This window comes from Fundulus heteroclitus, chromosome 15 (genome assembly GCF_011125445.2).
Source record: "Fundulus heteroclitus isolate FHET01 chromosome 15, MU-UCD_Fhet_4.1, whole genome shotgun sequence".
NCBI classification, from domain to species: Eukaryota; Metazoa; Chordata; class Actinopteri; order Cyprinodontiformes; family Fundulidae; genus Fundulus; species Fundulus heteroclitus.
Window position 1 is genome coordinate 10,392,733 of NC_046375.1, and position 27,652 is coordinate 10,420,384.

General features: G+C 41.4%; 1 protein-coding gene across 1 annotated transcript; it reads left to right on the plus strand.

The window, feature by feature from the left end:
• The first annotated feature begins 343 nt into the window (after positions 1 to 343).
• Positions 344 to 27,489, plus strand: armc2 (armadillo repeat containing 2). Its single transcript, XM_012867286.3, has 18 exons — positions 344 to 556; positions 2,794 to 3,025; positions 4,539 to 4,608; positions 4,743 to 4,908; positions 8,080 to 8,209; positions 12,253 to 12,323; positions 12,948 to 13,058; positions 15,023 to 15,207; positions 15,362 to 15,464; positions 15,615 to 15,829; positions 16,364 to 16,509; positions 17,729 to 17,828; positions 18,275 to 18,605; positions 20,516 to 20,638; positions 20,731 to 20,844; positions 23,225 to 23,357; positions 25,540 to 25,694; positions 26,644 to 27,489. The coding sequence occupies exons 2-18, from the start codon at positions 2,817 to 2,819 to the stop codon at positions 26,778 to 26,780; spliced, it is 2,499 nt and encodes an 832-aa protein (XP_012722740.2). The 5' UTR covers positions 344 to 556; positions 2,794 to 2,816; the 3' UTR covers positions 26,781 to 27,489.
• The last annotated feature ends 163 nt before the right edge of the window (positions 27,490 to 27,652 follow it).

Here is a 27,652-nt window from a genome sequence, read left to right on the forward strand (position 1 = left end):
AGGGTAAATTAAGTATTGCATAGTGGCAATACAAACAAGCCTCAAATGTTTTTTTACAGTTATATCAGCATATTTTAATGTAAATATAGTTAGTCTGTAAGTCATATGAAGACCATCTACCTGCTGTTTTATGAACCACAGTGGGGTCCTGACCCCAAATACAAGGCGCCAAAGAAATCCACCTACAATAATGTGATATTACATCACTAAACACGCTGATACTCCTGCCACTAAGGACTTTTAGATAAACAAAAAAACTTTTGATTAGGTGTTTATTGTTAAAGTAAGATGGCAAATATTGACCCGTACTTTTACTATGTTGTGCTTTCCACAGTTATACATTCACTGCCTTTGAAGGCGCATCACCACGAGTCGCGCGCCTGATGCTCGTGCACATGTAGGCTTCGGTCCAAGTCGAACGCCTGATCGCAAACCTGCAAGTTTGAAACACTTTTTTCTTTGCGCATATATTATTTTTGCGCTTTGTTCTAGAAATCATGCTTTATTTTCTGACTGACATCTCTCTCGACAATTTAAGCAGAGAGGACCGTTAACGGTGAGTGTTCCGGTTTATTTTCACTACACTAGCGGCAGGTTTCATTCAAACGTGAGTCTCATCGGCCGCTTCCTGCTGCTTTCCGCGTTGTACATGTGGTTGAGTAAAAGTCTTGGTATCTTTATTGAGAAATATAACTTCCAAACTGCTAAGCTAATGGTGAAATAAACAAGCTAAGTTTCCAGCCCTAAATGTTAGGTCGATTTGTCAGACTTTTGTTGGATTTGATGTCTGAGTTTGGAAGCGACATTTTTGTCACCATAGAGACGGAGCGTGAACGCGCACTGGCTCTTTTTCGACATCCATTGTTACTGAAAGCCTATGAGGTCCGAAGTTGAACTAATTTAATTGCATTTGTATTTTAACTCACTTACTTACAGCAGTCCGGAACATAAACTAAATGTTTTTAACCAAGGTTTTATAATTCTGATGGACGCGTGTTGCAAATTCAAAAATAGGAGACAACAGGATTAAGGAGGCAAGTAATGGAGAAATCTCTAACAAAAACAAAATAAAGCGGGGAAATACAAAACATTTTAATTGTGGTGCAACCTAAAATACCTTTATATGTACTTTTCAATTAAATGTTGTTTTAATAGTCACCAATTATTGTGTACATTACTCCAGGGTAACATATTTAATATACTAATGACTGTGCAGTGTCTATCTCAATGGAAATTTGAAGTCCATTCATTTATATATATTGTGTATATTCCACTTTATGTAAGCACAAACTTCAGTGTATTTTATTTGTTCACATGAGCTGTGCCTTTTTCCCATCCCCTAAATATGCGAGGTCTAGAAATATGTTTTGGGTGGGACTTTGTGATAACCCAACATCTCAAATATAATCAATAATAACAATCTCAGGTTATTTCAATCTCAATAAAGAACACTAAAAAATGTTGTTCTAATTAAAAAAAAAACTGAAAAGATTATGGAAAATTATTTTTGAACTGGTACTGTACGTTTTAGAAAACAGCTATAATGGGGTAGATGAACATAATTACGTATTAAAACCACAAATTGTAAAAAATAAAAACGTTTTGTAAAATGAGGAGCAGATGAGTCACATTAGACAAGTGTATAATTCTTAGGATTGGATTTATTGTAATTATTTGTCAAAAACCAGTAAGATGGTCCCAGGGACACTAATGTAGGATTTGAAAGCACAAAGGGGAGTATTGTGCCCGTAAGAACCCTTGAATCAAAACAAAATGGTTGCTGAAATTCTGAACTAATATCAATAGGAAAGGAAATGGCATAAAATGATCAACAAGGGACAGGTGGGAACATTGCAATTAGCATCTGGCAGATAATACAGCAAATCAGGCTTAATATATACTGAGGGAGCAATCAACAAGATACTCAATGGATGTGTGACTAAGACACAAGTTGGAGACAAGACTAACACAAACAAAGCAACAGACCAAGAGAGCAATACAGGATCAGCTTTATTGACCAAGATTGTTTACACAAACAAGAAAATTGACTTCAGTTTCACCCACTCACAGCATACAGACATTAATTATAACTACATAAACCTTATAAGAAATTAAATAAAGGATAAAAGAACAGTAGAAGAAGCCTACTTGTCATTGCTCACCGGTGTCAACATTACAATGAAATTGCATTGGTGCTTGGATTGAGAAGTAAAATGACAGACAAAATAACAATAAGTTACGTAAAAGTAAGTAATACATTACACAACAGTACAATAAGAATATGAAGAAGTTTACACACTCCTGGAGAAGCGTAGAGCCACAGGGAGAGTCGTCTGCATTGTCCATGGCTTTGCAGCAATCCCTCATACTGAGCAAGCATGAAGCAACAGTGGAAAGAAAAACTCCCCATTAACGGGAAGGAAAACCTCCAGCAGAAAGAGATGATGTGTACTGACGTATATGTGTATCTACACCCAATATTAAAATTTATTTTCTATACTGGCAGCTTGTGGTTGAGTAAATATGTTTATTTTGCTTCACAGTTGAGTATTGGAGTGCAAGAAACAAGACTACCCGAATAAATAAATATATAAACAACTTTTCTTCATGACATGACAGTTTCTGCATTGATTGAGTACATGACGATTTAAAAAGGAAATCTCTGGAGACAACATTGTTGGTTTCACTTTACTTTTATAAAACCTTTCTGACAATATCCGAATTGTTTAACCGTTGTCCTCAGCGCACGATGAACCGTTCAGTTTGTGTACTTAACTGACAAATGTCACGCAGGCCTGAAACTCTGACTGAGCTCTATGGAGACGAAGCATGAGATCCGCAGCCCTTTGTCCCAGCGGCGCAACAGTTTGAGGAAAACATGTGCAGAGATAGTCAGAGAAGCCAGGCAATCCCTGCGAGTTCAGTCCACACAGCGACCGTTTACTCCAAGAGACGGACAGAGGCACCTTTTTGGGACAAACTCTGTCCGGGCAGGTCACGAAGGCAGACCTCCATCAGCCTTTAGGTCAGTAATAAATCATTTTACATTTATATTTGTGGGTTAAAAAAATGAAGTTTCTGTTGTTACAAATAAGGAACAGACCACACACGGTTCGGATGGGTAAGCACACATCATCAACCCTCATCTTATTACCAAGACCCCCTCATTTCATCATATTACCCCAGTCCAGCAGCTCCACAGTCTCCCTGTTAGATTCAGAATTGAATTCAAAATTCTCCTGTACACATTCAAGGCCATCCACAACCTCGCTCCCCTTTACCTTTTGGATCTCCTTTACATCGCTGATCCCTCTCGCGCTCTTAGATCATCCTCCTCCATTCACTTTACTGTTTCTCCTCCCCGCCTCGGCACCATGGGGAGCAGAGCTTTCGCTCGCTCTGCTCCCAAACTTTAGAACTCTCTCCATCCAGGCAGCAGCACTGACACTTTTCAGTACTGCTTTGAGTTTAGACTTGAAAAGTACTGACTTTTCAGGTCTAAACTCAAAACACAGTTGTTCAACAATCCCTACTCTTTGTAATTGCTCATTCACTGTAACTTTAATATATGTTGTTTTTATCATGATTTATTGTTTATATGCTGTGTGACTTGGACAGTGTACTTGATTGCCCTGAAAGGCCATTTAAATCAAATGTATTATTAATTATTATTATTATTATTATTATTATTATTATTATTATTATTATTATTATCCTGATCACCGGGACACCCCAGGGGTGTGTCCTCAGCCTCATTATCTATTTAATATTGATGAGTGTGTCTCGTTTTACTCCACCAACACCATGTTCAAGTTTGCTGACAACACCACCATAGTAGGTCTGACTTCTGATAATAATGAATTGGCCCCCAGAGAGGAGGTCCAGCTCTTGACAATCTGGTGGCGAAAATATAACCCGGACGTCAACATTTCAAAGACCAAATAATGATGGACTTTAAGACATTTAAGCACACCTCGCACACTCCCCTAATAAAAAAATGATAAATGGTGAAGAGGTTGAGAGAGAGTTGATAACTAGAAGGTCCTGGGAGTCCACATTTCTCCTGACCTCACCTAGGAACACGCACATCTCACACCAGGTGGGGAAAGCCCAACACATTGTTTCCTCAGGAAGTTAAAGCACGCCCTCCTCCCTCAACAGCTGCTCATAAACTGCAACAGGTCAGTGATAGAGAGTCTTCTGGTTTGTTGTTGCGCGGTGCGATTCTTCAGCGGCTCCCATGTGAACAGGAAGAACCTGTAGCGGAACGAATTATTGGATGACGGCTGACCTCGCCGATAGACATTTACATCTGCAGACTCCCAAAGAGAAGGGCAGTGACATTACAACAGAATCCATTCACGCCGGACACAGCTCTGTTTTTCTCTACTCCCATCTACTCAAACAGTTTTTATCCTTACACTCCCAAAACGAGGGCTGCTGAACTGTTTGGGGTTTTTTTATTGTGAGAATCAATGCCAGTAGATTCTATTGTTATTAATGCTAAAATAACTGATTCATATTTTTGAACTCCGCAGTCTTCATGCTCAAAACTTTGATGCTGACTCTAGGCCAGGCTCAGGGACTCGCCTCTCACCTCTCAGTCATGTAAGTATTGCTGCACACAAACAGCGTGTGTTTTTGTTTGTTTGATCAGGGGATTGTCCCTGGGCTTACAGGAGATGTAATCATCCTTTGATCCATTTCCCACACATCATGAATTCAGTGTTTTGTCTTTCCAGAAACCGAAGCTTCCAGTCCCTTGTAGCGCTGAGGATTCATTTAAGGACTTTCCCAAAGCCCCCACTGGGCCGGTAGAAGCGAGGAAAGGGTCGGGACGGGCTCGGTCCCGCCTCCTCAAGCCTGCACCTCTCACATCGTTGCTGCCTTCCGAAGCATGCACAGATGGTGAGAAAGGAAAAAACTGTTTTGTGTTGCCCAATTGAGACAACTTGCTGAGCAAAGCTGCATGAAAGATTTTGTACTTTTAATATAAAGTGATTTATTACTCTTTGTGTTCCTTTACAAAAACAAGGACTCACAAAAAACAAGCTCTATTTTTAGTTGCATTACTGTATTTTTTTTTTTGGTCTCTGGACATTTGTGTCCAAATACTCTTCTCCACCATCAGTGCTTTCCAAATAGTTTTCACGCCCGTAACTTTACCACGGCACAACCACAAACTTCAAACCCATTCTTTCACTGTGATTTTGTGTGACAGGCAAACTCAAGGTAGTGCATTTTTTTCTTGTGGAATGAAAGCATCGATGGTTTTCAAAATGTCAAAACGAAACCTGGTAAGCAGTGTGCATTTTTATTCAGCCTCCTCAGACGATATTTAGAAAAAAAATTTTTTACGCCGCATTAATGGTGCAGTAAAAAGCAAAGTAACTGGACTTGTTTTTCGTAGTTGAAGATGTTTCACTTCCTCTCCAGGAAGCTTTCTCAATTCAAAAAGTCTGGAGTAATGTGCAGTACCAAGCTTTATACAATTGCCAAACAAAGGCCTTGTAATGGCTTAGATAACATGCAAATTCAACAGAAACAGGACCACCTCTTAGTAATGGGCGGTCGTTAAAGCCATTAAGCCAGTAGATTGGACCAAAACTGGTCCACTCCTCTGTAACGAGGAGTCGTTAGGGTTGTTATTGGCTTGGCTTAAAGGAGCGATGTTTTGATCACTCGTATGAGGGTGAAAATTGAGGTGATGATTGGCTGGAATTAATCCAAAAGCTGTGTTGTAAGTTTTTGAGAGTTGGAACCTAAGGCCTCCTCCTCTGTTTAAGGTGTTTTTTTGGAATGACCATGACCTGGATGACTGAGAATCTTCACCAGCATTAATGATGCAGGATTTTTTGCTGGTGTCTGCCCACTCTGGCGACAGGTTGAAATAACACCAGTGTTGTGCACGCACATGGGAGAAGAGAGAAAAAAGCTAACTGTTAGGACTTCACAGGATTTTGTGTTTTAGAGGTTTTCTTGGTAAGAAAGTTACAAATATAGTATTATATAGAAATATTATTTTATCTTGAATAGAACTCTTTCATATTGAGTCAATAGTCATTATTTAGGGGAAGTATCTTTCCCGAAGGTGGCCTGGCCTGTTGGCCCGCTCCAGTCTGCTTAGCGAGCTCAAAGGTTCGGATCGCTCTTGATAACAATCAAGCTCACTCGGGTCTTTGCCTGACAACTCCTGCAGATTGCAGTTGCGAGAGGGAAAAGACAGACACACACCCCTCCTGTCATTTTCTGAGGAGGCTGATGCTCTCTGTCACAGCAGCGCTGTTGTCAGCATCTTTTCAGACCTCTGCTCCACCGGTTTATTCATTTTCAAAAAAGCAACTTCTCGTCTTTCTTTCTGTTTTATTGGTGACTTCACGGTGAAAGCACCATTTGTGCTCTAATTACGCGAGGGAGCCTTGATTGCCTTTCCACTTCTGCAGTCGGTCTGACAGACACTGCTGTCTGTGAGATCGCTCTCCACTGTCTTTGCAGCCAGGACGAGGGCTGCAGACCCCGCTATGACTTCAGGCAGGTTTAAGCTTCATAGCGGGGTTTGCAGACAGAACGAGCCAGCAGCAGATGTCTGAGGCTGAAGTGGAAAGGGAATCGCTGCTCCCCCAAGTCACCGATAACACAGCAAAAAAAAAGACGAGTGAGCCAGCGCATGAACGCAATCGATTGTTAGCAAGAGTTATCAAGTAGTTTGTTTGGAAATCAGGCGGAGTTGACTGGATTCGCTATTTCTGCTGAATGGGCACTCCCGACACAGCAGATACAATTTTCTTCAGGAGAAAAAGATCTCTGTCACAGCATCTTATCTTTTTAGCAAAAAGTCCTATGTTTCTATTTACATCTTCAGAGTGATATTATTTTCTATTGGTTTTTGCAAAATAGCTAAAGCCTAGTCAGATTGAATGGAAAGCCTTTGTACATCAGTTTATATCTATTTCCAAGTCTCGATGCAGATTCTCTATGTGATTTAGGTCTGGACTTTGACTGGGCCTTTCTAAGACGTGCATGGGTTTTATATAAACTGCTATTGTAGCTCTGGCTGTATGTTCAGGATCATTGGCCTGGTGAAAGGTGAAACTCCTCGCCTCGTCTTTTGCAGTCTTCATCACATTTTCTTTCAGATTTACCCTCTAATTAACTCCATGTATCTTACCAACAACTATTCCATAAACGTTTGATTTATTGAGTCCAGAACTCAAAGCAGTCCTCTTGCCAGCTTCTCCCCACTGACCTGTGGATCGCTGAAGGGCCTCGGTGGTGCCACTGATTAATGCTCTCCTTGCCCGTTCTGTAGGTTTAGGTGGACAGACTTGTTTTGGCCGGTTTACAGTTGTGCCATTTTTGGTTGAATGATGGAACAGAGCAATCTTCTGATGCCGATTCTTCACTAATGTTCTTCAACAAACCTTTGCGGTTTTTAGAAATGACATACAGCTTGACACTATTGACTAATTATGGGACTTTGGAAGGTAGTTTGTTTGCAGCATTAAAATATATTTTTAGGTATCAGATTAAAAGGGGGGAAGAAAATGAATGCATGCCACATTTTTAGATTTTTAATTATAAAAGCATGTCAAAAACGGTGTCCTTTTCTTTCTATGTTTTAATTATACAGTTCTTGGCTCATTACATAAAATCCCAACAAAATAAATGGTAGTCTGTGGTTGTAACGTGGAAAAAGTGTAAAGAGAAAAGGTTCAAGGGATGTGAATACTTTAGCAAGGCGTGGAAAATGCTCTCCTTTTGTAGGTTGGTATGTTAACAAATCCTACATTTCCCTTTTTTTTTGTCAAAATAAGTGGCCTGTCTCTCGCACCCTATGTTGGATTATTTAATGCACACATAATTGCTAATGGAGAACAATTTTGTATGTAAACCAGACTTTTAATATACAAGCACAAACTCAATTTTGGGCTTGCATACTTGCAATGTAAGTCGATAAAGGGATTTTCTTTTTTTTTTGTGAACTGACTGTTGTATCATTAGCTGAGGAAAGAAGTATAATTATGAGTACAACACACCTCAGTAACATCTAAATGACTTGTTTCATCTTTTCCTCTGTAGGGCTCAAAGAGAGATTAAATCCAGGCCCAGAGCAACAGCAGCTGTCAGCGAAACAACTTTGCAGTCCAGACCTCGCTACAGATCACAGAGGTCATCTCAAACCCGGCCCACGCAAAGCAGCCAGTAAAAGGTAAAACCTTCAGCGGTATGCGTCCTTTACTGCCTCTCCTTCTTCTCCTGCTCCTCCCGTTTGACCTTAATGACAGCCCGACAACGAGTTTAAGATTTACTGGCACACAAGGTTGCAGAGGTGGCCATTACTAGATGGAGTTGTCTCCCGTTTTTGGCTTCCTTTAAACCTTTAATCTATTCCTTGCCGCTCTGCCTCTTTGTATTTTTCCACTGAAGTGGTTTAATAAGGTTGTAAGACTAATTGGCCGTTAAAATCCATGTAATGCATTTAGTAAATTGTGTTCCTTAATTCTTAAACCTGTTATTAATAGATTCAATACATCCCAATCTTTGGTTGGGATTTGTATTAGACATGTAACTCAACCTTGTCAGCACTGATTGTTTTAAGTATGTTACAAATTTGGTCTAAAAATATCTTGTCATCAGGATACAACCACAGTTTTCATTGCATTAAATGTTTAGCATCTTTCATATATTGAGCTACTAAAATATATAGACGTCAGCCAAAGTGTCTTTGAATAGTAAGTATTAACTTTCTTTGTCACATTTAAATCACAACATTTTTTGTATTTTAGTAGGATTTAATGTGACAGATTAACACAAATTAATACTTAATTATGAACTAAAAACATGTTGCTGTTGGGTTTTTTTCTTTCCTTTTTTTTTAGAAATAAAAATCAGAAAATGTTGGCATACTTTTGTATTTACTTGGTGTTGTTGCCTTTCTAGAAGATGAACCGCCACCCCAGTTTTAAGTCTTTTGCAGCCTTTACCCAGGGTTTCTTCCAGAATTGTCCCTATATTTAGCTCCCTTTCAATGCTAAAGCAATGCAGAATGACGGTGCCACCACCATTTCACACTGTATGCTTCTAGAAGATGGGCAGTGTTAGTCTCACACCACATATGTAATTCTGCATTTAGGCCTAAAACGTACATTTTGCTCTCGTCTGACCAGAGCAACTTCTTCCATGTGCTTTCTGTGTTCAATCCATGACTTTGTAAGCAGCACATTGGACCCCTTATGGCTGTCTTTCAACAATTACTTTTTCTTGCCCATCTTTCTTGCGTATCGACTAATTTTAAACCATACTGTATCAATTTCTGACTGATGAATTGCAGAGTGGTCTGTAAAATGTTTAACGCTTCAGATATTGTTTTTTTTTTTTCATCCTATCCATGCTTTAAAATTCTCTGCAACTTTATCCCTGACCCTTGTCTGGTGTGTCCTTTGGTCTTCGTGATGCTGTTTGTTCACCAATGTTCTCCAACAAACATCAGATCATCAGATTTCACCTTTAGACACTGATGGACTCCAATTATGAATATGGTGACTACTGAAGGTAGTTTTTGGACAGGGTTTTATTTAGTAGTATCAGACTATAAGAGGCTGAACACAAATGCTTTTCTTTTTTGACTCGCAAGAACTTTTATCAATCATGTATCAAGTTTATTCAACTGTGTGTTGGTCTTTCACATAAAAAACAAATAAAACCCATGGAGGTTGGTGGTTGTAAGGAGACAAAACGTGGAAAAAGTTCAGTGGGTGTGAATACTTTTCCAAGATACTGTAGAGAAACATGGGTGTCTCTAACTGACAGCACAAATTCTTCAACTTAACACACTCAAGCTCCTTTTAAACCATTATATACTTCACTTTACACTAGATCTTGGTCACAGTTCAATCCAGCTTCTTGGCAAGCTTCAGATCCAATGAATCTCCCTCCATCTGTCGATCTCCTCATTTGTCAGCTTTTACACTTTCCCCACGCAGAGAGGCTGAAAGCTCTACTCTTTTTTTTTTTTTTTTTTTTTTTTTTTGCCGACCTCATCAGCTGTGTATCAGCTTGAGGAGCATATAGCCCTGGCCATGATGTCAGGGGTGCTGTTGTTACAATCCATCCACTTATCGATTTGGGGGCAGCTGGACCTGTTAAAGGAGGAGGTGGGGGGAGACGCACCATAAAACATTTTTACAGGAAATCTGGGCTTCTGCCCGCTGCTCATACACCTCCCTCACAAGCCCCGTTGTTGCTCTATTTAAAAAAATACAAAAAAAACCTCTTTTACTGATCATACTATCAGGTCAGTACCGACTAAGTCAAAGCAGAATCAACCTTACTTCAAATGGAGATGGAAACAGCGTGACAGATTTAATATGATGGTTGGGTGAGATGTTTATGCGGGAGATTAGACAGCCGCTTGGTTCCTTTTCGTTTTCTCCCTCCAATAAGCCGGAGCTCTACAGCTCCAAATGGCTCTCTATTAGATTTGGGTGCCCATCTGGGCAAGGCTGGCAGCGTTGCACGTTGTGACTGCGCTGCACTGGCCAGGCCCTAAGACAGGGATGAGGTCATGTCTCAGAGAATGCAGAATCACACAAAGAGACCTTATTATCAGGCCCTTAATCCTATCATACAAAGCCAAAGCCCCCTGATGTTCAGTGTAGCATGGCTCAGCTAACTAGCCCTGCTGTGGATCCCATTTTAATCATCTTACACAGTTGAGATCATACATTTACCTGCCTATGAAAAGACACAGCCGTTTTTTGTTTTTTTTCCCCCCTCACAGCTTGCCAGTAAGTTCAGTCCACTCCTGTGGCAGGTCAGTTAAGGTTACCAAAAAATTTTCTATTTACTTAACGTCAGAATTGCTGCTGTTTTGGCTGATCGCTCCTGAGAGAACAGGTGTAAGAGCGTCTGGATCGTAGGCCACCTTGCTTTTGGTCACACACACCTTTACACATTTTGCCTGCTAATTTGGGATTGAGATCACGGCTTTGTGATGGCCACGCCAAAATGTGGACAACATGCTGTTACTACTGGTGTATAGTTATTATTTTTTTTGGACAGATTTTCTACCGGAGGATAAACTTTACTTGAATGCCAACATCTTGCCTGATTTCTTTACCGTTTTCCATGATGCCACGCAAGGAAGCCGTGTGTGCCTCCATTTAATTTCAACGCTGTCAATTAGGCTTATGAAGCCATGACCATCATCATCATCTGAGCTTTCTCAAATCGTTTAAGGAATATCAGGGGTTTTTTTTTGTTTTGTTTTTTGGAAATTGCAGAAAAAGAAATGGTTTTGATAATCCTTACTGGCCTACAACAAAATGTTCGGTCCGATCTTATTTCAAAGTAAGAAAAATGTTTGTGTCTTTGTGTAATACAGGTGTCTTTAATGTCTGCTTTCAGCTGTAGCTAAACCTGCAAATGTGCTCTGTAGGGATGGGGGGGCATTAAAATGAGTGTTTATGTCATCAAACTTAAATCCTGTAAACATAAAGAAGGGGATGTTGTAGGATTATCTGTATTTATTTCTAATTTCTATTTAGGGTGACTATATTGTAATTTGCTCCACCACTCATGAACGAACCGGCACCTAGAGGCAATGTTTTTCCACGCACATTACAGTATGTGCAACATTGACATGCAGAGGGAAACCACAACACACGGCGTGGCATGCTACCTGCCGTGTATTTAGAAGCACTTTTTCTTTTCTTTTTTTTTTTTACCCATTATTGCACAGAGCAAGACGGCTCACAGCGACAAAGCGTGCACAGCTTCAACCGGGCCGGCCACAGCTGAGATCTCAGTTCCTGTGTGTTGGCGGACTGCTGTGAGTTTTGCACAACTAGAACTGTGCGCGGTCCCACAGCCAGATAAATAAAGGCAGCAACTGAAAGACACACGCCCACGTGTGTTTACTTGCGTGCAAAATGATCTCAAACGTGCTCGGGCAAAAAACAGACTTATGAGCACCTGCTCACAAGCAGCTCCTCTGTTGCAACAGGGACACCTAGTGGCAGGAGGGGGAAGATCACACGTACTTACAGACGGTCTGGATATTTAAAAGCAGGTAGTTTTAATAGTTCTCGGTCTGTCACAGTTTTTGACTCCTAAAATAATCGTTTTTCTTTCATTTCTACTTTTTTTTATCTCTTATGCACAATCATCTAAAGCTATCCAGGTTTTTGCTTTAAAAAATGGTCACAAAACCTGATGTAACTTGACTCTTGGTGCTTTTTTTTGTCATTACAGCAGTAAAAATATCCAGCCCGATCTTGACTCAGGAGTTGGACCCACGGGGCGCAGAGCAGAACACAAAACAGGTTAGTCTAGATCTCTTTAATGCACCTCACTGTTCTCTTCTTTTTTTCCAACAAAGCTACGCATAGTTACCAGGCAACACAAGTGTAAGATTTATCACATTATGCAGAATTGTAAGTGTAGTTTCAGCTTCACCTTGTGCGGTAAAATAATCATGCACTCAGAGGACCTGCACGAAATGAGGCCAGTTTTGTGGCAGTTATTGCCTAAATACGGTTCTCTGTTTCTGGGCAAACCTTACCTTGTTAAACTTTGGCTGGGCCCAGTTTCTGTCATACAGAACAAGTAATCAATAGCTCAGAAAGAGGCCGGTTTGTGTGGTCACAGCGCGCCGTATCACATCGAGCAGCATGGTATGCAAATATGCAGAAAAAAAAAGTGTTGGAGAAAATATAGACATTTGCTTGCACAAACACGTTCACGTGGGTTTTGGTTCACATGCAGACTGTTTCATATCAGTGCAGAAAGAAATAAGAGGAAGTTTAGCTGTGGATGGTGACCTTTTAGCTGTGGCATCAAACTTCCTGCTGTTTTATTTAAAGATGGTGAACTTGTGAACCATGCTCACCACCTCTGCGCTTGCAAGGAGGTAATTGGCAAACTGCAATTCTCTCTACAAGTTTCAGGGCCGGGGTACGGAGGCAGCACCACATGCACAGACGAGGAGGATGCAGAGTCATTGATGTGGAATAATGTGCTTCTTCCTCTTCTTCAAGAGCTGGAGAGTGCGGCTGCAGGTAACCTACCGTGGGTAAAGCAAAGTAAACTGCAAACACAGTACATGCATAACTCCTGATTCCTTTCAGCACAATATTATGTTTTTGCTTCTAAGTCTTATGTTGAATTCCTTTTAGCAGTGGCGGGGATTCTTGTCTTTTTATTACAGCTTAGCTTCTGCTGTCAGTCCTCCTTCCCTCGTCTTTCCTTATTATGTTTAATTTTCAACCAGCAGGCTGAGAAATCGATTTCTCAACGCCGGCAGATAGTCATGCATAAAGTCTCACCGAATGAAAACGCGCTGCCATCTCATCCGCCGAAGGAAAGACAAACAGAACAGTGTTAGGTTTGGCATCTGTACAGAATCTGTCTCTTAGCCTGAAACGGCAGTCTGGCAGCCATGAAATGAAATCTGCGTCCTTAAATATTTTAATACTCTACAAATTTAATGGAAATTTCATTTGAAAGATAAATATGAAATATTTATTGTTCTAAGGGGGCTGCCGGCTCATGCATAAAACACGGCTGAGATTCTGTGAGAAATGGCAGTGAAGTGTAGAGCGTGAGACGGTGTCGGGCCTTTCTTAGAAACGGCCTCTCATTTATGCAAGGAAAACATTTATCTTCCCTCAAAAACAAGGAAAAGACGCCACCCTTTTTCTTCCTTTGCGTCAGCTGCCTGTTGCTGTATTGTTCTTCTGCATTTAACCATTGAAACTCAAAGCTGCCTCTAAAAGGAGGAAGGCAAATGAATTTTCTGCTGACATGCACAGTACTGCACAGATAAAGCTCTTCTGGGTAACTATTTCTGTCCTTCAACCTCTTCCCACATTTTTCCATGTCATAACCACAAACCTCAGTGTGTTTCAGTGGGATTTTATCTGTTACACCTACATTACGTAGCACACCCTTTTAAGTGGAAAGAAAGGGATAAATGTTGTTAAAAAGATTCTTTTACTAATAAAAACTAAAACGTGTGACATGTATTCAGCACCCTAAAGGCCCAGTGGTTAGAGAGCTTGCATTCTGAGAAAGTTCCCTGGTTCGAATCCCACTGACTGCCAGTATGGGTCCCTGAGCAAGACCCTTAGCCACACAATGCTCCCCGGGCGCCCCACAGTGGCAGCTCACTGCTTCTTAAGGGATGCACGGGCCGTGTTTCACGGTCTCTGATAGCCCTGAATAAAATCCAGTGCAACAACCAATTGCCTTCAGAAGTGATTGAATTGGTAATTAAAGAACATTATAGTGAACAAACAGCATCATCAAGAGCAAGTAGCACAGCAGACGCATCAGAGAAGTAGCTGAGAGTCTCGTGGTAACATTGAGGAACTGCAGATATCCACAACTCACAAGAAAGAGTCTGTTGGCACACTCTTCAAATCTGGTCTTTCAGGCGAACGAGCAAGAAGAAAGCCGTAGTGAGTTCTACCAAGGAGAATGGACAAAAAAAATTGTCTGTGTCCAGATGTGCAGAGCTGGTAGAGACAAAGACAAAAAGATGTGCAGCTACAACTGCAGTGACAGGAAGTTCTAGAAAGTATTGATTCAGCTGGGGCTGAATACACATGCACGATCTATCACATAAAAACCCCATAACGTGCTGAAGTTTGTGGTTGTAACGTGACAGAATGGTGGGGGGAAAAAGTTGAAGAGATGTTTTTAAATGGCCCAGTCAAAGTCCAGACCAGCTCCACTTCTGAATCTGTGGTAACATCTAAATAGCTGTTCAGAGACACTTCCTCCATTTTTTTTTCAATGTATTTCATTTCATCTATTTATGCTCTACTTTACGCTCACGGTTTGTGGTTAGGGTGTATTAGCAACACGATTAGCAACACGATTAGCAACACGATTAGACGCTAATAGACAGAACTGTTGCTTTTATTGTTTAAATGTGTTTGTCTGAGTTTTTGTCATGTTCTGTCCATGCCTGCGATGACTACTTTGCTGCGTGTGTGTGTTTTTTTTCCGCCATGCCCAGGCAGCTCCGGGGGCTCGGTGGACCGCCTGTGCGATCTGTGTGAGCGTCTGCGCGGCACCTTGGCGGACGCGGACATGCTCGGTCGACGCTGTAAGAGGAGGTCCGGGATTCTGCGAACTCTGTTCCGCCTTGTTGATCTCGACTCCGCTCAGCTCAACCTGCGCATCGCTGAGCTCTGCCTCGCCGTGAGTGATGTGGGAGTTTGCAGATTGCGTGGGTGTGCGGTTGCGTGCGTGTCAGGATGTCTGCCATAAGTCTCGATTAAGAAAAAACAAACAAAAAAAAACAGGAGGCATCTTAATGTAAAGTGACTCAACTTTCTATCTTTATGTTTTCTAGCTTCGCGTGAGTGGAAACAACCTGCTCAACATCTGTAAACTCGTCTTCCAGATCAGCCGCAGCGAGAGCAACGACATCCTCTTTGAGAAAACCTCCGTCATCGGTCAGATTTTAGCGGCTAATCACTCTGTAGCTTTATGCTCTCAAACATACTTTATTAAATGTGACGTTATTTTCGTTTCTCAGTATCCTGGCACTCAGTATGCACCAAATGAGACACATCTGCATGATTTATTTATTTATGTGTTGCTAGATTCCCTGTTGTCGGTGCTGAACAATGAAGACGTGCCCGTATCTGGCGAAGCTCTGCTCTACTGCGTCGCCACTTTAAAGTTTCTCTCTGGGAACGCCACAATCCTCGGGCTCTTGCTGGCCAAGAACTGTATTGGTGTTGCACAGGAAGTCATCCAGAAGCTCTGCATGGTGACAGACAGCAACGTGACTGCAGCAGGGCACATCCTGGTCCAGGTTCGTCTCAAACCCCACCACTGACTCTAACGTCCGTTAAAATTCAACCAAAGCGCTGTTACACGTCAGCTGCTTGTACTTTTAAGGTATTTTTTGGCATATGGGTGATTTTCCGAATATTAGGTTGAAATGTTTTTGTTTATGTCTGGTACCCCGCTGCTCCGCGGGCCTGATGTTCTCTGCAGAACCAGGCCACGGCGGTCCAAAGGCACGCTGCGCTGCTCCACTTCATTCATCGACACGATCGCTTCAAACCGCATAAGCTGGCCCAAACAAACATCTTGAACCAGTCTGTCATTTGATATCTAACACAGCTCATTACCCCCCGTCGGAGGGCACACGGTGACTTTCCAGATCTCTAAGTGTGGCCATATGTTAGGAATTACAGTTTCCTTCTTGTGATAGAATGATTTATTTCCTTAGTGAAAATGTCTTCTCTGCGGAGCACCCTGTAGGCCACAGGCCAGCAGCGAACTTTCTGTTTTTTCTTAACATATCACCCCGTGTCTTTCTCTCTCGCTCTAACCCTTAAAGCTAACGGCAACCCTGAGGAACCTTGCAGATCATTCGGATTCCCGCGCACCATTCGTTTCCTTCGGCGTGCTCCCAGCCCTGTGCCTGGTGTTGCACCGTTACCGCGAAGACAAAGACATCTGCACCAACATCTCCAGAATTTTCAGGTATAATGCATTAATTTTGTTATGGTTTCATGGATTTTGATTTTAAAAAAAAGAATCATTCCTCTCTTTTTTTGACATTGTTTTTTTTCTTTTTTGCCTCAAAAGGATTCCTTACCGAGTTAAATGGGTTCTAGTCTAAAAACAAGATCTGAGGGTGGCCACACAGCCGCCTCGATGCGAAGCGGTTACACAGAAACAGAAACAGTTTCTGTTTTCCCTTGTCTACGCTCATCAAAGTTTCACGTCTAAAGCTCTGACTGCCTTGTCTTTAGCTCCATCCATCGTCCCATCGTCTCTAACCAGCCTCCTTGTCCCTGCTGGAGCAAAAGCTTCCCCGCAGCATCACACTTCCACCACCACGTTTCATCACAGGGTCGTCGCGCTCGGGCTGATGTGCGGTGCTGGTTTTTTCACCGCCCGCAGCACGCAGCGTTTTTACCACAGCACCTTCCACCATATGTTTTGTTGGGTCTCCCACATGACTTAGGTACACTGCAAACAGCGCGACGCCTAGTGGGTTTCCTTTTTCAACAAGGACTTCCTTCTTGGCCGTCTTCCATGAAGGCCAGCGGCGTGACTTGCAGAAGTAACACTCCAGCTGCGCGCAGGTTCTCCCACCTGAGCTGTGGATCTCTGATGCTTCTGCCGAGTTACTTCCCTCCTCTCATCTGCTTCCCTGATGCTCCGCCCTTTTTTGGGCCTGTGCCTTTGGGTGGACGGCCATGTCTTGATAGGCTGCAGTCGATCTGTTCTCCTTACTTTTTGTTTGGATAAAATTGAACAGCGCTCTGTGAAATGTTCAAAACCTGGGGTACTGGTTTAAAACCTAACCCTGATGAAAGCATCTCCACAGCTTATCTCTCACCTTTCCGCTGTTTTCCTTCACGATCACTTACGAACCACTGAGGCCTTTGCTGAACGTTTGTATCCATACTGAGATTGAAATTGCACACAGGTGGACCTTATTGGCTACTGAGGAGACCTGTCAAGGCAGTTGGTTGCACTGAGTTTTATTTAGGGGTTAGAATATCCTGCTTAATCAGAGTAAAGGAGGCGGAGCACAATGCAAATACAGATTTAGAAACGAGAAAAGGTTTTACAAGGTGAAACGGGTCAGATCCCAGCCTCTCTTTGTTTGTTTGAGCAGTGTTAGTCTCCGTAGCAGTGTTCTCAGCGGGTTGATTGGTCAGTGGTATTTAATGTCCCCTCTCCCCCTCAGCAAACTCTCCTCTTACTCCGAGTGCTGTCTCACTTTGGCCCGGACCCCCGACTGCTACGCTCTAATTTTAGATCTGCTGAGCAAACATCTCCAAAAGCAGGTGAGTCCACAAGCCCCCTCTGTGTTCTCATGTGTTCTTTGCTCTACATACAATAAAGAGAAAAAAAAACTTATAGGGCACATAGGACTTCTTTTTTCCTCTGCTGTGTGAGTGAAAAAAACCTAGAAGGGAATGAGGAAAAAAAACAAACGTAGTGCATTTAGGTTGGTCCAGGTGTAAAGAGGATGCAGAGGTTGGTTGAAAGGAAGCTGCTGCTTTGGATTAATAAAAACTGTGGCTTTTACTTTCATCTGTCCAATATTTCAATTTCAGAAATGCTTTAACAAACCCACTTCAAGCGGTAAATACATACAGACAGCGCCTGAAATTTAGAAAACAACTCGGTCTAGGCCAGAACAAAACGAACACTAACCCATTTGGAATTTCAGACCGGTGAATGGCATCAGCTTTAACAGGTCACTACTCTCCACCTCTCCTCTCCACAGGACCTTGTTGTGCGTCTTCTCTTCACCCTCGGTAACCTCACGGCCAAAAGCGACGAGTCCCGGCAGCAGCTCTTTCAGTGCAAGGACTGCATGCCCACGCTCCTCCGAATTTACAACAGCTACCAGAGGAGAAATGTGTCGTTAAGTACGGCCTCGCAGAGAGAGGCTTTTTCCTCCAGAGAACCTGCTGCTGCTGCTGCTGCTGCTGCTGCTGCCGACGATGTGCTGGTGAAGCTGGTCAGGGTGCTGGCAAACATGTGCATCCATCCAGCCGTGGGCCCGTCACTGGCTACAAACGCCACATGCATTCAGCTTCTGATGGAGACATTAGGTTAGAAGAGAAGAATCTGTTTTCTTTAAGTTGAAACATTTATGGGGGAATAATTAGATTAGACTTAGACAAAGTTTGTTGTCCTTTTGCGTGCACAGAGTGCATCCAAAACGACATTTCGTTGCGTACAGTTTACAACAGTGTAATGATATTGCAGTTGAAATGAAATAACATTACAATATAAAGTGCAGCAGTGATAAGAATGTAACAGTGCAAGAGAAAAGCATTTTTAAAAAAAAGTGTGCAGAAGAATGTTGAGCCATGTTTGTAGTGCAAAGATAACGGTGCAAAATTACAAGCATATCAGACTTTTTTTCCCTGTAATTTATGTCGCATCTACTCACTGTTCATACTGAAATAGCTCTCTGAGCGAGCTCCTCTTTCTGCCATCCCATAATCTACCAAACACAGGAAATCATCTACAATCCGGCTTGCGAAGAAAAGCAGTGTAGTCAATCGCAAAAGCATGTAAAACAGCTTCTTTATTCTCAGTAGCAAGGGGGGGGGGGGCTCCAACTCCCCTTTGACTGCACATGCATGCAAAGCAATAGAAATAAAGTAGATTTTTATTTATTTTTTTGCGCTTGTAAGGTCCCCCTTTCTATTGCTGCCCTGTGCAACTGCCCATATCGTCGCCATCAAAGAAAGAAAGCATTGTAAGTCTATCCGCAGTTTTGATTGGTTTAAAATTAGCTGTTTAGTGGCGTTTACGTACACAAGGCAGCCAACCACTTCCCCAATGCTGGGAAACCCATTCCTCATTTTGTCAGTTCTCACCATCTCGGTGCTTTCTGCTCGACAGATCGCACATCCTCCTTTGGTTTACCTGTTTTTGTAGTTCTGACAGAGCAAAAGCGCTTTGCTGCGGGAGCAGGATGTTCTGTCGCCTCTCAAAGCCGACTCGGGTTTGCTTGCACAGAATTTCTTCCGTGCGGTTTAGTTAGTTTAGGACAGGTTGGGCTGATACGTAGGAGGGTGTGAAACTCTTCATGTGCTGCTCGCCTCCTACACCTCGCTTTGTGGCAGTTGGAGAGAAATAAACAATTGGAGGTGAAAGAGTTAAGAAAACAACCAGGGGTAACATGCAAGCGCGCTCCCTGCGTGGTGCATGGAATGAAAGACAGATTGAGAACGACACGATGCGCCGGAGGTAGGAGCGAGAGACTTTCAGTAAAAGATGAAACGGCGAACTTGGCACGCTGATGTCGTGTTTTTGAGTTCACACGACGCTGAGCTGCTATCTGTTGCACAGGTTGATCAGAGGGAGAGGGGGGGGCAAAACAAAGCAGCATTTCCAGTCAGAACCAGAAACCAAACTCTGTGAGACACAGGCGCCGGCTGACGGCTAAACCGCAATATCCGCGATTTTTACGACGGAGCACACGACATCTGCCGCTATATCAGGAACAGACGTCATTTGAAGGCTGATCGCGGTGGCATCCTCTGTTGGACTTGGTCGCATTGACCTTTGTATTACCAAATCAACTGTATCGGGCTGAAACCAATATGAAAGGCGGCCATATTTGTTTTTGTTATGTTTCTGCTCTGAAGAAGAGGTTCAAGGTGCTTCAATGGTTTCAACTCCTTGAAAGCGTCAAACCCCTTTATGTAGTATTTGTTGTAGTTCTCAGCAATTATTCACCTAAACATATTTAACTGTGTCGAATAAAAGGGCCGTTGCTTTAATCTGGATCCAACTTTTTCATCTTTGCACTACAAAGCATTTTATTTGTAGCTCTTAAAGCAAATATATTTCCCCACACACAAAAAAATGTATCTGAAACGATCATAATCTTACTGTGATTAGTCATTTTTCACGTTATTAAGTAAAATGGGTTTGCTCTCGATGTCATACAAACTGGTATTTTTTTCTCAATCCTGTTGTCTATTTGGTAATTCGGTCGGCACAGAGCTGAGGTCTGTGCACGAGAGCGAGGAGCTGCTGGTGAACGCCGCCGCCGCCATCAACAACCTCTCCTACTACCAAGAAGAAAACTCTGAGATCAGACACAATCAGCTCACCGTTGCAAAGTGTGAGGCTAAAAGAAGAAATTTGAGCGTAGAATTATGAGGTGGATCGATCTATATTGTGATTCATGGACTTTTTTTGTTCTTTGCGTTACAGTGATGTTGAAATTGCTGCTTAGCTCAAGCATGGATGCCATGCTGGAGGCCACCCGTGTCTATGGAAACCTGTCACTGCATAAGGACGTGCGGGACTTTCTTATGGAAAATAAAGGTATACGTCCAACAAAACAGTACATCAACAATAAACTGATTAGGTTTCTTTGTTTGACTTTATTGTTTTAGTCCTGAGTGAGCTGGTAAAACCCGCTGCTTCAAACGCTCGCCTACATACCTGTACGCTGCTTGAATGTGTTGCTGATTTTATCACAAAAACAATCATAAACAGCCTGGGTGGAAAAAGTCCTGGACCAACGTGTCTGCACATTTACCTGAACAGACGGCAGCCGTCTAGGAATTTCCTCTGGGAATTTCTTTGAAAAATTGCCAGAAGTGTCATAAGCAAGGCACATATAACATGACTTACAAATGTTGCCCTTAATTGTCTTCTGTGAACAAATGTGTATCAGTGCAAGATATATTCATACACTGCAAAAACGGATCTAGAAACAAGTAAAATCTTCTTAAAATTTGTGTTTTTGTCCTAGATTTGAGCAGGTAAATAAGATTATCCGCCAATGGAATGAGTATATTTACCCCTAAAATAAGATAATTAGATATAATGCACTTGAAATAAGATGATGGAGATGAATTCTTCCTATTTTAAGTGCAAAAATCGTATTCTATTGGCAGATCATCTTATTTACCTGCTCAAATCAAGGAAAAATACACTTATTTTAAGAACATTTTACTTATTTTTAGTTCCATTTTTGCAGTGTATACACTGTATTAAAAAAAGCACAAAACATTAATTCTCACTGCCTGACATGAAATTAAACTTTTCCCGTTTAACCTTTCCCAGGATTATCACGATTATTTCTGTTTGTTCAATGCCAGAATAATCAGGAGAATCTTTGGAAGATTTTTTTTCCCCCAAAGTTCAACATACACTAAGATTGCTGTGCATTTAAACTTGACTGGAAGAACATTTACAGATGTACTTTATGGCAATACCTCAAACACGCTGCTTCCTTGAGTGACATGACAGAAAAGAAGTCAGCCAAGCTATCAGGAGAAGGATGGACCTCCAGAAGTCGACTTCGTCCTTATGTACAACTTCCACATTCATCTGTTCAGTAGGAATCCATTAAGAGAGTTGTGATCCACAGTGAAATAAGTCCTGCACCGACATAGACATTTCTCCAGAAGCATCAATAAAAAAAACAAAAACAGATTATAGTTTGCAATAGGGCTGGGCGATAAATCGATTTAATCGATTAATTCGAATTTACAATTCTTTAGGATTTCATTTTTGGAAAATCTGGATTTTATTTTGCCAATACACTCATTGGGTTTCCATGAAGAGAACAGCATGTGATGCTGAATATATGTTTAGGCAAAATTATTGTCAAAATATTGTTAAGTGGAAACCTTTTTTTTACCATAATACGAGTTACTTAATTTACTTATTTACTCTTTTTTAACTTAGTTTGAAGTTCACAAGTGCAGCGAAGCCTGTTCTTAGCTCAATGTGTAATACCACTAGCAGCAAATGTTTTGTTATATTTTCATTGTTTATAATGTCACGGCTGCCATCTTGTTTTGCATGTTTCACAGCTTGTTTTTAGTTGCACTTTGAATCCAGGTCAACTCCCTGACGAAATGCTTGACATAAAAAGCAAGGTTTTAAAATAATTTCTTTAATATCTTTTTATGAAACAAAAAGGAGGGAAAAAATCGATTAATCGGATTTAGTATGATAAAATCTGAGATTTATTTTTTAATCCATATCGCCCAGCCCTAGTTTGCAGATACACACGATCAGGTAGAAAGGCCCTTATTTTTGGAGACGTGTCCTGCAGTCCGCTCAAACGTCAACCCAGGTGTTTGGCCATACTGACCGTAGTTGCATTTAGAGGAAAAAGGGGAGAAGCTTTTAGGCTTGACAGCATTGTCGTAGCTATGAAGGCTTGGGTGGAAGAAGATGAAAGCGCGGTGAGAGAACATGATCGAATGGGGAAATGTTGACGCAATATCCCGAATCATTAGCCAGGAGGTTAAAGGCCTGGGCACAAGTAGGTTTTTAGTCATAGATGTAGTTGGGATTTAATTTAAGTGTTCTGGAGTGGCCATCACAAAGCCCTGATCTCCGCCCGTGAAGAATTTAGTATCCTTAACGGACGCACAACAGGAAAGATTTATGTAGATTCCATGTCAGATGGTGAGAATTAGTGGTGAGCTGTTTTTTTGTTTTTTTTTTAATACAAATATCTGGTTCCAGCTGTAATTTACTTTTAAATTTTCTTTAAAGCAAGCTGTGGTTAAGCTCTCAATGCACTCGGCGCAGCGGGGAGATCTGTAAACCACTGCATCACACCGAAGCCGGGTTTATCTTCAGGACCAACTCTTCATGACATAAACACGGCTGCTGACTCCGGTGATAGCTGCTGTCTTATCTTCCTCTTTTTTTTTGTTGTCCACATCCTCTCCCTCAGTGCACAAGTTTGTGGTGACTCTGCTCAACTCGAAGAGAGCCGAGATGTGTTTTTCCGCCTGCGGGGTCTTGACCAACCTCACTCTAGAGCCTCCCAACCGGGTTTGTCTGGCGCTGGAGGGGGCTTGTGCAAAGTAAGGACAAAAGCACCGAGATAAATGGCTCGTCTTTGTGTCTCCTGATAAACATGCTTCTGTGATGCCTTTCAGAGGCAAATGTGACTTTACTGGATATCACCATGATTCCCCTCAACGTTCTTAAATGATAAATGGCATTTGGCAATTTAGTGTAGAGAACTGGAGGAAAGTAGAAAGTTTATCTTGCCAGCAAAAAAAAAAAAAAGAGCAGTGCTGGGGTTTGTTTGAGAATAGTTGAACTTCTGAGGAAATGGGGTTTCTAGCTGAGATAAGAAAAGAAAACATAATCTGTAGCTGGAGACAGCAAGACATAAACCTGTGCTTAAACAGAAAGTTATCAAATGAAATCTTCTTCGCAAGTGTTTCTTTGTTTATTCATTAGTTTCCTATAATTTCCACTAAAGGTGGTTATTAATCTTCCTGGGACCCATTAATAAAGTACAAAGAATTTTAATACAGATAATAAAATAATATTAACATTGACATGCTATGCACATTAGTTTGACTTTACATTTTAAATTGCACACACCAACCTAGTTTAAAAAACAGATTTCAGTGGTCTTTTAAAAGAAAGCATGTTATTTAATGCTCTGATGTTTTTAGGTAGTTTATTTTTTTTAGGTAGTTCATTCCATTTCTGAATTGCTCTCTAGAAAACCAATTATTGTAAAATGTTTGTTTTAGAGCAGTTTAGTTAATTTTATCTCCCATGAATATATAGAGTATTTGATCAGGATAAACAAGTTTTTCATAAAATAATTCTTGTCTGCCTGTTAATATAACTTTCTATATAAATATGAGTAAACTATTCTGTCTGATGACAGAACTGATGACTCTTCATTTAAAATTTAGATTTTAAATCCCTTCTTAAAACCATATCTTCTCTTCGAACTTTGGCACAATAAGAGATTTGACTTTTAACATTGTTCAATTGGATTACTACTACTACTTTTTATAGAGTAATTCATTCCATTTCACCTTGTTTTAGTGAATTTATGATTATATCTATATCTATGATAATCTATTATTTTAGTATAGAACGCTTTATTTATTCAGGTCTTATTGATTTTGTTATTGGTTTAATACTATCATGTGACAGCTGTTTATTTACTGTGTACAGCACTTTGATGCGGTGAGTGATTAAATGCTCTATAAATAAAGCTGGTATGGTAACCAGTTGTTCAGAAGAAGCCAGAATAAAGTGTGGTGCAGAGAGAGAGCAGCCTTATTTTAGGACTAGATGTAACCTAGACCGATCTAATTTGTTAGCCGCAGACCATATAACCAGGCAATATCAAAGCGAGACAGAACTAAAGATCGTACAACCTCTTTCAAAACTGTGGGAGTAACAAAGAGGAACATCTTCTAACAACAGCAATATCTTTACCCGTTTTACTAATTATATTATCGATACGATGACAGATGATGATACCGAGTGGTTTCACTTTTGTAACTTCAAAACAACGCTCTCTATTGCAAGAGGCAACTGTGGATTATTGTTCAGCCGCTGTTTACATCCGATTAGCGTGGATCTGGTTTTGTTAACATTTAAAATCATGGTGTCGTAGTAAACCCATTTCACAAGTGAACCTATCTTGTTTTCCAGTACACTTGATATATAGTTAACATTTGAATCAGAATAAAATGTTGCTGGATCGTCGGCATGCATGGCAGCTGAAGATTGGCTTAATACATGAGGCAAATCATTAGTGTAGACTGAAAAAAGAAGAGGGCAAAGAGAAATGCCTTGAGGCAGACCACAGTAGATCGCCGTTAGACAAGAAGCCGTCGTTAAAGACTTGTTGACAGTTTAATTGTCTTTGATCCCGGTTGACAGTTCATAACATTTTAACATAGCAATAAGAGGATTTTTCAGACCGAATGCTTCACTGAAGTCTTTCCAGAATAACTTGTATAACTGATGAGAGCTGGAGCTGAAAGAAAAGGCTGTGTAATTCTCTTTTTTTTTTTGCTGCAGTTTACCGTTTACCTGCGTGAAAACCAAGCACTGCTGGAACATTTGATTTTATTTCCACCTCCCAGACACTCTGTTCTGGCCCAGCGTCCAGTGAAGTGCACCTAATGCTCACAAACCCGACGGTCATGTGAATTCTCCTTCCTCGAGTCACATGCACTGTGTGTGTGTGTGTGTGTGTGTGTGTGTGTGTGTGTGGGGCAGGTTGGTGGACTGTCTGAGGGATTTCGGGCCGGCTGACTGGCAGTTGGCAGGCCAGGCCTGTCAGGCCTTGTGGAACCTGATTGGTCACGGCTCTGACAAGCTGCTGCACACAGAGGAGAGAGAGCGGCTGCTGGAGATCCTGGCAGCGTACTCAGGTTGGTTATGACCGGTCCTTACGTAACCAGGGCAGGGATGCAAACTGGAAAAGAACACACTCCCACTGACATCTGTCACCTGATTGGGGGGGGGGGGGGGGGGATAAAAATATCTCTGTCATACAGTGACTTGCAAAAATGATGATAGCATTTGAAACTGTTTTAGATTTTGTCACGTTGTGACCGCAAACTTAAATTAGTTTGAATGGGATGTTGTGTGACACAGAGTAGTGGATTAATGTAAACTGGAAGGTTTGCATAAAATTTACTCGATTTTCTTTTTCTTGCAAGCAAAATGGCTGCAAATTTTGCAAAGAATGTCTTTTCTGGATATTTTTGCTCATTCTGCCTCGCGAAACAGGTCAAGGTCAGTCAAACTGAGCCGAGAGAGCTCCGCAATCAGTTTTTCAAATATTGCTACAGATTCTCAATGTAGGGCTGGGCCATTCTAACACGTAAGTGTGCGTTGATTAAACCATTCCACTACCGCTCTGGCTGTCTGTTTAGGGTTGTTTGTAGTGTTTAGGGTTAGGGTATGTCACCATGAAGACGGTGTGTGTGCAGTGCCAGATTTCTGCCACACAGCATTTTACATTCGGGCCAAAAAGTAACCTTGTATGCCTTCTTCAGCGCGTTTGCTGTATCCCTTACGTTTCATATGTAATCTTTCAATGAGACTTCTTTTTTCGGACAGATTTGTGGAGTGAACAATTAAAAACTGTCCTCCCATCTGAGTTGTAGATCTCTACTGCTACCCCAGAGTTACTGTGGCTCTCTTTAATCCTCTGATTAATGCTAAGGAGATTAGAGTAAGAGGGACTATTACCCCATGAAGCGGTTTTCTTTAATTTCAAAACCATGCACCATAATGTGTTTGTCTGTCACGTAAAATTGATTTGTTTAAAACACACCTAAGGTCTCTCACTACTCCCCTTCTGCTGTTCGTTAGATGAAGAGGAGGCTCTGAAGTGGACACAAAATGAAGATGATGAGGAGGATTTCCACAGAGCATGCTGGGAGTCAGAGTTTTTACCCGTTGCTCACAAACTGATGAAGGTATTCCATTCCCCAGAAACGACAGTTTGACACAATCAGATCGATGGTTTCAGGGAGAAACGTCTGCGTGTGTTTTCTGCGCTGTCCCTGAATGTGCTAAGTTTGGAGTTGCAGGAAAAAAAAGCATCGGAAATCCCAAGAAATCTCGTCATCCGACTGCTGTCACTGTTTGGAATGACCGAAGCTGCTGTTTTTCACCTTTTACAGGCACTTTAAAGCTAACATGTTGGGACATGTGGCAGTTACTAATTGATCTGAGGATGCAGAATAACATGTAAACAGAATCTGCAAAAAAATGGGTGTATATTATATTATATATTTTTTTGCAAAGTGTGCATTAATGTAAAAATATTTAATCTATTCTGTGTGACATCTGTGAAAAACTTTACAAGCACTTTTGGCCAATAGACTAAACATCAAAACCCAGGTTTTATTTTCCCGTATTTTGGACTTTGGATGAACTTTTAAAACAGAACGGACTTTGTCACTGTAAAATGTGTTGGTACGGGTCGTCAAATGATAATGTAGCCTTAAACGATTCACCTCCCAGAATAAACATTTTATTGTCTGGACATTGTGACGAATCGGTGTGCAGAAAACAAGTAAAACATTTTCATTTATTTGCTTCTTGAAGCATTTATTGTTACACAGATAACGGGGCAAGGCAGTGCTTACAAGGTACACTGAATAGTCCAAGTACAGCATTTCCAGATCACATCATCATTACTTAAAAAAAAAACAAAAAAAACAATCAGAACCGTCAATTAAATCCGTGACGGCTTCCCCCACTTTCCGCACAGCAGCGACTTATAACAAGTACAAGCGAAGCCGATGCTTTAAAATAAAGATTCAAAAGTCTCAGAAAGTCGCTCCCTCTGATATGAAGGACAGTCTGCTGGTTG